The 10407-nt window shown below is 52.5% G+C and overlaps 1 protein-coding gene and 1 long non-coding RNA gene across 15 annotated transcripts in view; one reads left to right on the forward strand and one right to left on the reverse strand.

The window, feature by feature from the left end:
- The window catches only part of DLEC1 (DLEC1 cilia and flagella associated protein), a 75524-nt gene extending 73496 nt beyond the window's left edge, over nucleotides 1–2028 (reverse strand). For 11 of the 14 annotated variants that reach the window (XM_072793345.1, XM_072793338.1, XM_072793341.1 and 8 more), the window contains exons 1-2: nucleotides 1615–2028; nucleotides 448–598 (exon numbers count right to left, since the gene is read on the reverse strand). In XM_072793345.1, the coding sequence (XP_072649446.1) occupies nucleotides 448–598; nucleotides 1615–2013 (550 nt within the window). In that variant the 5' untranslated portion in view covers nucleotides 2014–2028. Of the gene's footprint in view, nucleotides 1–447; nucleotides 599–1022; nucleotides 1164–1614 lie in introns of those variants that run through there. The other 3 variants (XM_072793343.1, XM_072793340.1, XM_072793344.1) reach the window with 3 other exon arrangements.
- A 6363-nt stretch (nucleotides 2029–8391) lies between these two features.
- LOC140614264 (uncharacterized) lies at nucleotides 8392–10301 on the forward strand. The gene is made up of 3 exons (XR_012015161.1): nucleotides 8392–9726; nucleotides 10003–10063; nucleotides 10240–10301. It is a non-coding gene; the product is annotated as an uncharacterized lncRNA (long non-coding RNA).
- Nucleotides 10302–10407: the final 106 nt, after the last annotated feature.

Below are 10407 nucleotides of genomic sequence, written 5' to 3' on the forward strand. Positions count from 1 at the left end.
CCTGGTGCCCCAGACAAGACATTTTTTTAAAGAACATGAAAGACAAGAAAAGATAAAGGAATTCTTCCAAACTAAAGATTCAAAAAATGGGTCTTGACAATCAAATGCAACATGACTTCCTAGACAGAGTCCTGGACCAGAGAAGAGAAACAGCCACTATAGGACAGCTACTTAAATCTGAACAGGACCTGTGAATTGTAGGTTAATGTTGCACAGATGCCGATTTCTAGGCTTGAGGGGTTGTATGCTGGTTACATAGTAGAGAGTCCCTGTTTTGGAGACATGCATGTTAGACTGTTTTGTGGTAATGAAACATCACACCACATCTGCAATTTGATCTCCAAATGTTCAGAAAAAGACTAGAGAGTGGACAATGGAGTAAACATTGTAATATATTAACAGCTGGGGAATCAGGTGAAGGGCATGTTGGAAGTTCTTTATACATACCTGGAGGCACCGTGATAAAATTCTCAAGGACATGCACTTTGGCCTGTTGCATGATCCGTTCTTTCTCTGCAAGAGCCCGGGCGCGGGCCTGAATGATATGTCTCTCCAACATTTCAACTTCATCCAGTCGCTGCTTATAGACCTCCCGAATCTGGCAGGTAGACCATAAAATGCACAGAAATATGATGAGATCACAGTTTTACTCAACCCTCCCCCGTCCCCGAGCATCAGGCTTCCTGTGAAGCACAGAAGAACAGTCACAGAACTATGGAGACCATCTGGTCCAACCTAACAGATGTGAAAACTGAGACCCACGGAGGGAAAAGGCTTAAAGGTCTCATAGTAAAGTCAGGAGCAGAGCCAAGCCTGAAACTCTGCCTCCTGCCTTCACAGCTGCCACCCAAACTCTGAAACAGCAAACACAAGTTAGCATACCACCCCTGGTAGACGGAGACGCACCACCCAGATGCCCTTCCAAGGAAGGACTTACTACCTACCTAGCAGCAGGGAGTGTAATGAACAGCCTCCAGCTGTCAGTCCCTTTAAGTTTACCACAGCTGCTAGAAAGTGCTCACCTGAGACTCCCTTTAAGGGATTCCTCAGCAGTGTGGACAGCAGTCGCACTGAGCAGAGGGGATCCAAGTCAGCTGCCTTCCTCCTTGCACAGATGAGGAAGCAGTTGCCTTCCAGAGACTGGGCATGCTTCCTCAAATCTGGGCATAAATGCCTCGGTTACGACTGTGGTTTGTGATACAGAGACAGGCACCCCAGAAGGGGTGACTTTTAGCTTTATCATCCGTCCCCAGGGAACAATAACTTTAGCTATCTGCCCCAGTCCTTTTATTTACATATGCAATATACGTGTGCATGCACGGAGAAAAATGAGGGCGGGTGGGTGCCACAGACTAGAAGGTGCCCTCTATGTGTGTTTATATAAACGAGCGAACAGAGCGCCCTTCCACCAGACTGTGGAACACACTGCGACGCGGACTTCGCGCTTTCCTAGCTGCGCCCCCAGAGCCTGGCTCCCGGCAGGTGCCGGCACTCGTGGAGCGGCTGAGTCCCGCGGGGCCGGCCTCTCTGGGGGTGCGCTCCGGCTCCACCACGCTGTCCGCGGACCCCGGGGAGCACCTGCGGGGAGCGCGCGGGGCTCCGGGGCCGCCTTACCCGCCGCAGCTCGTCCACGAATTCCTCGTGGCGCGCATCCTCGCCGCCGCGGGCCTTGATCAAGCTCGCGCTCAGGTCCGCGCCGACCACCTCGTCCGTGTACAAGTTGCGGAAGACGCCGGTGAGCAGGTGCGAGACGTCCTGGGTGCGCAGCGAGGTGGGGCGCAGACGCAGCAAGTGCGGCTCCGGGAGCGGCTGGGGCGTCGGGGGCCCCACGCGGCGGGCCCGGCTCCCGAAGCCGTAGTGGAAGGCCTCGGAGTAGGCTAAGGAGGGCAGCCGGGTGGCCTCGCTGGGGCTGCGGCCCCGGGCCACGCGCGACGCCGGCGTCCAGGTCGCTGCCCCGAGAGCGCAGGACCCGGACTCGCCAGATTGCGGGGCTTCGGCTCCGCCCGTCTCCATGGCAACCGAGACGCCGCTAGCTGCTCGCCGCCCTTCCGCTTCCGGCGGGGCCGCTTCCGCTCGGCCTCTCGCTGCGGGGGCGTCCTCGGTGCCCTGGTGGCGGCCTGTGCTCGCGTCTTTTGCGTCGCCCTTGTTAAAGCGAGCCTGGGCTGAGGCACCAGTGCAGGGTGGCTCATAGCGCAGCCAGGCCCGCCCGCTTGCAAACCCTGGCTCCTCCCTTCTCGGTCCGTCCGTCCGCTCGGGCACTACTTAGTGTAGATTCTATCTCAGGTCTGTGCTAGGAGCTGGAGACAGCAAAGGAAGTAAAATGCTGCTTCTGCCCTCGTTCGTGTGTGGGTGTGAGAGAGACAGACAGACCGACAGACCTAGACCGGGACACCAGGGTGGTGAGCAGGGAGGGAATCGGAAAGCAGGGTGAAGCCCAAGGCTGGCAGTAAATGTCGGTGGTCACGGAGCCACAAAGCACAGGAACTGAATCATCTCACAGAGGGAGCGTGAACAGTGGCTTTTTGGACCAAGTGAAGACCAGGCAGAGATTTTTTTTTTTTTTTTTTTTTTTTTAATGATAGTCACAGAGAGAGAGAGAGAGGCAGAGACACAGGCAGAGGGAGGAGCAGGCTCCATGCACCGGGAGCCCCACGTGGGACTCGACCCCGGGTCTCCAGGATCGCGCCCTGGGCCAAAGGCAGGCGCCAAACCGCTGCGCCACCCAGGGATCCCTGTTTTGTTTTTTAATCACCATCATTAGTCATCAAGGAAGTGGAAATTAAAACCACAAGCACGATACCACTACACACTTAGTAGAATGTCATGAAGTTAAATAAATGTACCAAATGAGTGCTGGTGACATGTGGAGAAACCCCAATTGTCACGTTGCCATGGGAATACCAACAAGCACAGCCCGGCTGGAAAGCGGTGGTCTGGCAGTTTCTTAGAACGTGACACACACAGCAGGCCCGCTCCTAGGTATTTTCCCAGGGGAAATGAAAACTTAGGTGCACACAAAACCCTGTACCCAAATGTTTATGGCGGCTTTATTCATCATCACCAAAACCTAGAAAAAACCCACATGTCCTAACCACTGGTTAAAGGATAAATTGTAGTACATCTGTTCAACAAATGCTCAGCAATATAGAAGAAACAGAATATTGGTACATACAACAGCAGAGATGAGTATCAAATGTATTATGCTGGTAGAAGAAACCATTCTCAAAAGGCTATATACATAATGATTCCATTTTTTAAGGACATTCTGGAAATGCAAAACACAAAACACATCGAGGAGCCTTGGGGGCTCAGTCTGGAAACAGCAGACTCTTGGTCCCAGCTCAGGTGTTGATCTCAGGGTCATAAGTTCAAGTCCCATGTTGGCTCCATGCTATACATGGAGCCAATTTAAAACAAAATAAACAAACAAAACAGAAAACCAATCAGTGGTTGCCAGAAGCTGGTTATGGAAGCTAGTGTTGGCTCCCAAGGAGCCTGAGGAAATTTTGGGGGGTGAAGGAGCTATTCTTTATTGTGGTGGTGGTTACACAACTGTATGAATTTGTCAAACCTCACAGGACTGTAAAGGATGTAGTTTGCTGTATACAAACTACACTCCAGTTTTTTTAAACAGTGAAGGAAAAAGAAGAGAATGAGTAGGAATAAGAGGAGGAAAAGGGGCATTCTGGGCAGAGGGAACCATTGTATAAGAGTGGGGTGAGAGCAGTGCATATGGGAAGAAATGAAAGAAGTTCAGGAGTGGAATTTCAGAGTTTGAGCAGGAGGAATGAAGCTGAGAGGTGAGGGCCAGATCATAAGCAGGTTTGTAGGCAACATTTAAAAAAAATATTTTATTTATTTATTCATGAGAGAGTCAGAGAGAGAGGCAGAGACATAGGCAGAGGGAGACGCCAGCTCCTGAGATGGGACTCGATCCCAGAATCCTGGGATCATGACCTGAGCCAAAGACAGACAACCCACCATGTGGAAATAAATGGGAACTTAAACTTTAATCTGAGTAAAGGGCCACCAAGGGTCTTCAGCGAGGCATGTGTTCTACTAAGATCACTCTGGTTGCCTCAAAAGAACAGACTGGAGGGAGGAGGCAAGAGGTGTCAGGGTGATGGATTAGGAAACTAGTGCAAAGGTTAGAAAAGAGATGGATTAGGAGCTTGGGTTGGGGGGAGGAACTGATTGGAGACCTGAATTCACAAAGCCTGCTGATTCATAATGGAAGTGAGAAGAGGAGCCCAGAATGACCCCCAAATGTCCTGTGTGTGCAACCAGGGGAGGGATTATCTCCCCTGAAATGAAAGAACCAGGCTTGTCCAGGCCAGCCCCTTGACATCACATGGACTGTCATCATTGGCACACTATGGTGTCCGCTTGCACCTGCTTTTTCCTCCTGGGATGAGTAGGCTTGTCTTCTCTAAACCCACTTCCTGAGATGAGCCCTAGGATGTTTGCCACTGACCTGGGCCACTTCCACTTCTTTTGGGTGGGCCTGTCTCCCTCATCTCATCTGTCCTTTCCAGCACCTTTCCAGTCCTCAGAGAGGACCCTACTCTGGCTCTCTCCCCAGCTGCCCCCTTCTCCACAGAATGAGAAGACCGAAGAGAGGCCCAGCGTCCACCCTTCAAGTACCTGGGACACAGGAATGATTTGCTCAAACATCCTGAGGCCATTGACAAGTCCTGGGCAGGCCTCTTTTTAAATCTTTCCTCCCTTAAAGCAGTGGAACAGTCTGGGGGAGTCTCCATTTTTCAGGTATTAGGAGTAGGCCAGCTGAAACCAGGGGGTCTCAGGAGCAGCTTTTGTGGGGGCTCCCAGGCCTCCTTCCCTGTCTCGGGGAGAGACAGGAGAATGGATTCTTACTGTCACTTTTGGCCTCCTCGTGCTGCCTCCAGATAGCTTTGGGTCAGTCACAGGGAGAGGTCTGCATCAGCCCAGGAGAAGCCTCCCGTTTTTCTGTGACCCTTCCTACCCTCTGGCTTTAGCCCCCTTGTTCTGTCCAGGCTGAGGTCTCCGGCAACCATTCAGTGCCTCCAGCAGTGGCGGCCCCTCCTCTGTCCTGGTCATCCAGGGCTTCTCAACAGTCCTGCAGCCATCTCCTTTTTTTTTTTTTTTTTTTTAAGATTTTATTTATTTATTCATGAGAGGCAGAGGGGGGGGGGCAGGGACACAGGCAGAGGGAGAAGCAGGGTCCATGCAGGGAGCCCAACATGGGACCCGATCCAGGGTCTCCAGGATCACGCCCTGGGCCGAAGGGGACGCCAAACTGCTGGGCCACTGGGGCTGCCCTGCCTCCTCCTCTCTTGCCTTGCTCCTTCCTCTCCTCTGTGCCCCTTCCCCACCCACGTGTCTCTGCCTGCTGCCAGTCTCTCTCTGTCTGATCAGCTGGATCCATCCTCCATTCTGCCTCCAGACCATGAAATGAATGGTTCAAACCCTGCACCAGAAACAAAGGGCCAAAGGGCTTGAGCCATGTTTACGTCCACTCTCCAGCTTCCTCCTCCAGGCGGACCTCTTAGCACAAAGGGAGTCCCTGGAGCCGCCTTCTTCATTTACTAACCTGTTCTGCTGACTGGAATGTGTGTGTGTGTGTATGTATGTGTGTGTGTGTGTGTGTGTGTGTTTAAAACAGATGCAAGACAACCCACCATGTGGAAATAAAGTGATTTAATCACGTGCCTACTAATGAACTTCACCTTGTACATGTTTTTGTATGTAACATATAGATAAGATGACAGGATTAGATAATAAGATAATATCATGGAATTAGAATTGCTTAGCCAAAGGGTATGTACTTATTATTAATATTTGAGATATTGCCACATAGCCCTCCAGAAAGATGATCTCAGAGCAGACTCCCACCAGCATTCTGTGAGAGCATGACGGATGTTTTTCACATGTTTTCAACCATATCCCAAGTTTTATATACAGCCCACATCTCCCTCCAAAACTCTATTTGTGCATCCATCATATACTTGACATCTCACCTCGACAGCCTGAAGGCATCTCAAACGTATATGTCCAGAATAGAGCAGCTGCTCCTCCTCAGCCTTCCCCCATTTCAATTACTGGGAACTCCTTCCTCAGTGGCCCAGCCAAATACCCAGAGCCTTGACTCCTCTGTTTTTCTCAAGCAGCCCCCACCAGTAACTCTTGCTGGCTCTCCCATCAGAATATATCCAGCATCCTACTACTTCTCATGACCTCCACTCCTACCCCCAAGGTCTGAGCCACCACCTGCCTCACTTGGATTACTGCAAGAGCCTCCTCGCCAAGCTCCCTGTTTCAAGCCTTGTCCCTCCACGATACTTCTTTCTGCAGCCAGAGTGATTCTTTTCTTTTTTCTTGAGGGGGGTGGGGAGGGACAGAGGAAGAGGGAGAGAGAGAATTTTAGGTAGACTCCATGTCCAGTGCAGAACCTGATGCGGAGCTCAGTCTCACAACCCTGAGATCATGACCTGAGCTGAAATCAAAAGAGTTAGATGCTGAACCAACTCTGCCACCCAGGTGCCCCAGAGTGATTCTTTTAAAATATAAGTTGGATCATGTCCCTTTTTGGCTTGAAACCTTCCAAATGCTCCCCATTCCTCCCAGTGTAAAAGTAGAAGCCCTTAGAAGGCCCAGCAGAATGTGGTCCCCATTACTCTTGTCCCCTCTCATTATCCCTCTCCCTTTGCTCCAGCCACATTGAATTCCTTGCCAGTCCTCCAACACACCAGCCATATTCCTGCTGCAGGGCCTTGGCACCGCCTGTCCTCTCTGCCTGGAATCCTCTTCACCAGGTATCTCCAAATGGCCCACTCTCTCACCTCCTGCAGAGCTTTGCTCAAATGTCACTTGCCCTGTAAGGTACAAACTATTTAAAATTTAACCCTCTCCCATTCCTGAATTCCCTTACCCTACATACCTTCAATATACTATACAATTCACTTCTTACGTTTATTATAGTGTCTCTTTTCTTCCTATTAGAAGTTAAGCTCCACAAGGGCAGGAATTTGGGGTATATTTTGTTCACTAATGATTCCCAAGTCTCTAGAACACTGCCTGGCACATAGTAGGTGCCCAATAAATATTTGTTGAACAAACAAAATAGCAGAGCAGTATCTTCTTTGCTTCATAGGCTTGAGTGTGTCTCCTCCTTCAGAGGAGGGTCTGAGGGCCAGTTTCCTGACAATTTCCCCACACCAAGCACTAGACCCTGCCTGTGGGGTGGGATTGGGTGGGGGTGAGCATTGGGATTTAGTCCATGTTCAAATAAATATCACAGTTACATTCACAAGCAAGCATACCATAAAATTCCACAAATGTAATTCTGGAAAAGTAACCCCAAGTCGTCCCATATCATCCTGGGATAACCAGTGGGCCCAGACACCCTGTGGTCCATCACAGCATCCTGAAAACCCTGCATAGTCAGTACTGTCTTCATGGCATGATGTAAGCATGCACACTTGCCATAGCCACTTCCTTGGGAGAGGCCACCTTTGCTTTTCCTCTGGATGTGTCTGATTTGGGTCCAGGACCCTCTGGGGGGGATTCAGGTGGGCTTTTCTCCAGCTCTGGCAAGCATCAGGGGCATGCCCTCAGAACAAGAGCCTGAGGCTGGGCTCTGTGACCACCAGGCTCGGTAGAGGAGGCCAGGTAGGGGACATCGGTGGGGACCGTGCATGTCCATCCAGCAGGCACTTATTTGTACCAGGGAGCCAAACTCTGTTATTTCAGGGAATTCTGAGGGAGACTGCAGCTCCTGACTGTGGAGGTCACAGAAATGAAGGGATTTGCTCAAATTCTCACAGAAAGAAAGAGCACAGCCAGTTTAAACAGCCGCTCATCCTGGTGCCCTAGGACAGCCTCCAAAGACCATGGGGGTGCAGAATAAACTGCCTGCAAGTCACCTACCGGAGCTTGCCTGGGTCTGCATTTCTGGGGGAAGGGTGGGGCAGGGCCGGCCCTGAAGCCCTGGGGAGCCTGACAGTCCTGAAAGTTGACATTCATAGCTTTGATCCTCCTCCTCCCCAGGCCTCTAGAGGGGGTAGTGATGAGGGAACAGGGAAGTATCTAGAGGTAGGCAGGACCCTAACACCAGGTCTCACTAGGTCTTCTCTTTCTCCAATCATCCCAGAAGTCCCCTTTGCCTGCACCCAGCCTCACACACACACACCAAAGGCAGGATGGTCAGGGGATCCCTGGGTGGCTCAGCGGTTTCGCACCTGCCTTTGACCCAGGGCGCGATCCTGGAGTCCTGGGATCGAGTCCCGCGTCAGGCTTCTGGCATGGAGCCTGCTTCTCCCTCTGCCTGTGTCTCTGCCCCCCTCTCTCTCTCTCTCTCTCTCTCTGTCTATCATAAATTAAAAAAAGGAAAAAATAAAAAGAAGGCAGGATGGTCAGTTGAGGTGGCAAGATGCCTGAAACTCTACCATAGGACAACACGGCTTTGAGCATGCGTGGCCCCTCTCTGCACACTAACTGAGCCTGCCAAAAGTCCTGTGAGTCACCAGGATCTCAGGGCATCTTGCAGAGGTAACTGAGAACTGGGCTTTGGGGAGGGTAATTAAGGCGCCTGCCCAGGGCTGGGCCCACAGGAGGCCTTGCTTGTTTAGGGCAGAGGGAGCAGAAGCCAGCAACCCTGTGGTTGGGTACAGAGCCTCTTGCTGGGCCCTCCACACAAAGACGCAGTCATACTCCCTGCAGAGCCTTGCACCCAACAGAAGCAGGCGGAGTGCCTCACGGTCTGTAAGAGTGGGAGGGCCAGACAGAGGAGGTGAGGACAGTCCTGGAGTTCAGTCTGAGCCACAGGGCAGGGCAGCAGCCTGGCCTCTCTGAGCAGGGCACTGCCCAGCTCTCTTTTCTGGCAGAACCTGGTCATATGTGCCAACTCTGAGTCAGCCACACCTAACAATCTCAGGCCAGGGAGGTTTCAGCTTGGGCCAGATGCCAGAAGACGACCTGTGTGGGGAGGGTTCAGGGTATGTAAAGGAAGAACCTGGCTGCAGCCCCCACCAGAGGCATCTGGGGCCGGGGGAGAAGCTGCGGTTCCACATAATGCCCTAGTTTGGAGCCTGGGGCTCAGAGCTGGGAGGTGACGTGGATAAATAGGAATGATGCTTGAATTGAAGCCAAGGCAACTGCTGGTGTCAGAATTTCTTCGCATTTCTGCCTGGGAAGAGGAATAGGGCTGGAAGAGTCCTGATGTACTGAGTAGAGGGGTTTGGAGGACCCCAGGAAAGTCAGAGGCTCCCAGAGGGCAGGCCTGAAGGCATATGTCCTAGCCTAGATGAAAAGAGAGAGAGAGAGAGAGAGAGAGAGAGAGAGAGTGAGTTGAGGGCAGAAAAGAACCCCCTCATCCATCCTTCCCCCATCCCCCTGGCTCAGGCTCTAAAGTCAGGCCTGCCAGTGTGGACTTGCTCATCCCTGACTGGAAAGGAAACCAAGGAGAGTCTGCCAGGCCTGCCAGGCCAGGGAGCACTCCTACTGAAGAACAGGCCCACCAGAACAAGTGCCAGATAAAGAGCTAGACCCTGTATGTGGGTCAGAGAGGAGGCTCTCCGAAGTTCCTAAGCCCTGACCCAGTCTCAGTCCTCAGAACAGGAAGACCTGCTCTGTGGCTTGCATCCCTACCTGGGGTATTCAAGACCACCTACACCTGATTGTACTAGAAAGAGGAGGGGTTAAAGCGAGCCAGGCTTCTCCTCCAAGAGAGGTCCAACAGACTTTCAGGTTGGCTTGATTGGCCCAAAAAGCCCGGGTGATTCACTGGTGGGCCCAGCACCCTTCATCCTGGGAGGACTTCTGGAGGCTCTCCCAAGGGACTCTCCCAAAGGGTGGTGGGCAGCAGGATTCCTGCTGGGGGTATATGGGTACCCTATAAAGAGGGTGTCTGGGTTGCTATAGTTGAGGGGGAGCCTCCATGTAGGGGGCTAGGGACCCCTTGTTCAGACAGCCCCTTGGAAAGCCACCCAAAGAAGGGACCCTGGAGATGTAACCCACCCCTAGGTCCTGTCCTTCCACTCTGCTGTACAGATCACCAGAGATTCGCGGTGTGAGAGGCTCAAAGGTGAGTTCCCTGCACCCAGTTGCTGTAAGCTTTCCCTGCCTGCGCCCCAGCCCCCGCCAAAGGCGCTTCTGGGGTCAGAAACTTCCATGGAGAGAGGAGGGGCCCCTCCTCAGGACAAGATCCAGGCGTACCTCTCTGAGGACCTCCTAACCCATGCCCGTGCACCCATTTTGCAGAAGGGAAAGCAGAGATCCGGGGACCCACAGCTGGACGGCCGGACGCCCGGGCCCTGTTTCACAGCAGCTCTGAGGGGCGTCGGAAGTTCCGCGGCCCCTCTCCCAGAAGCAGGCCAGATTCTTCCGAGCATCACCCCAAACCCGGAGCGGCGCCCACAGGTAGGGCGT

The sequence above is a fragment of the Canis lupus genome, chromosome 22 (genome assembly GCF_048164855.1).
Source record: "Canis lupus baileyi chromosome 22, mCanLup2.hap1, whole genome shotgun sequence".
Classification (NCBI taxonomy): Eukaryota; Metazoa; Chordata; class Mammalia; order Carnivora; family Canidae; genus Canis; species Canis lupus.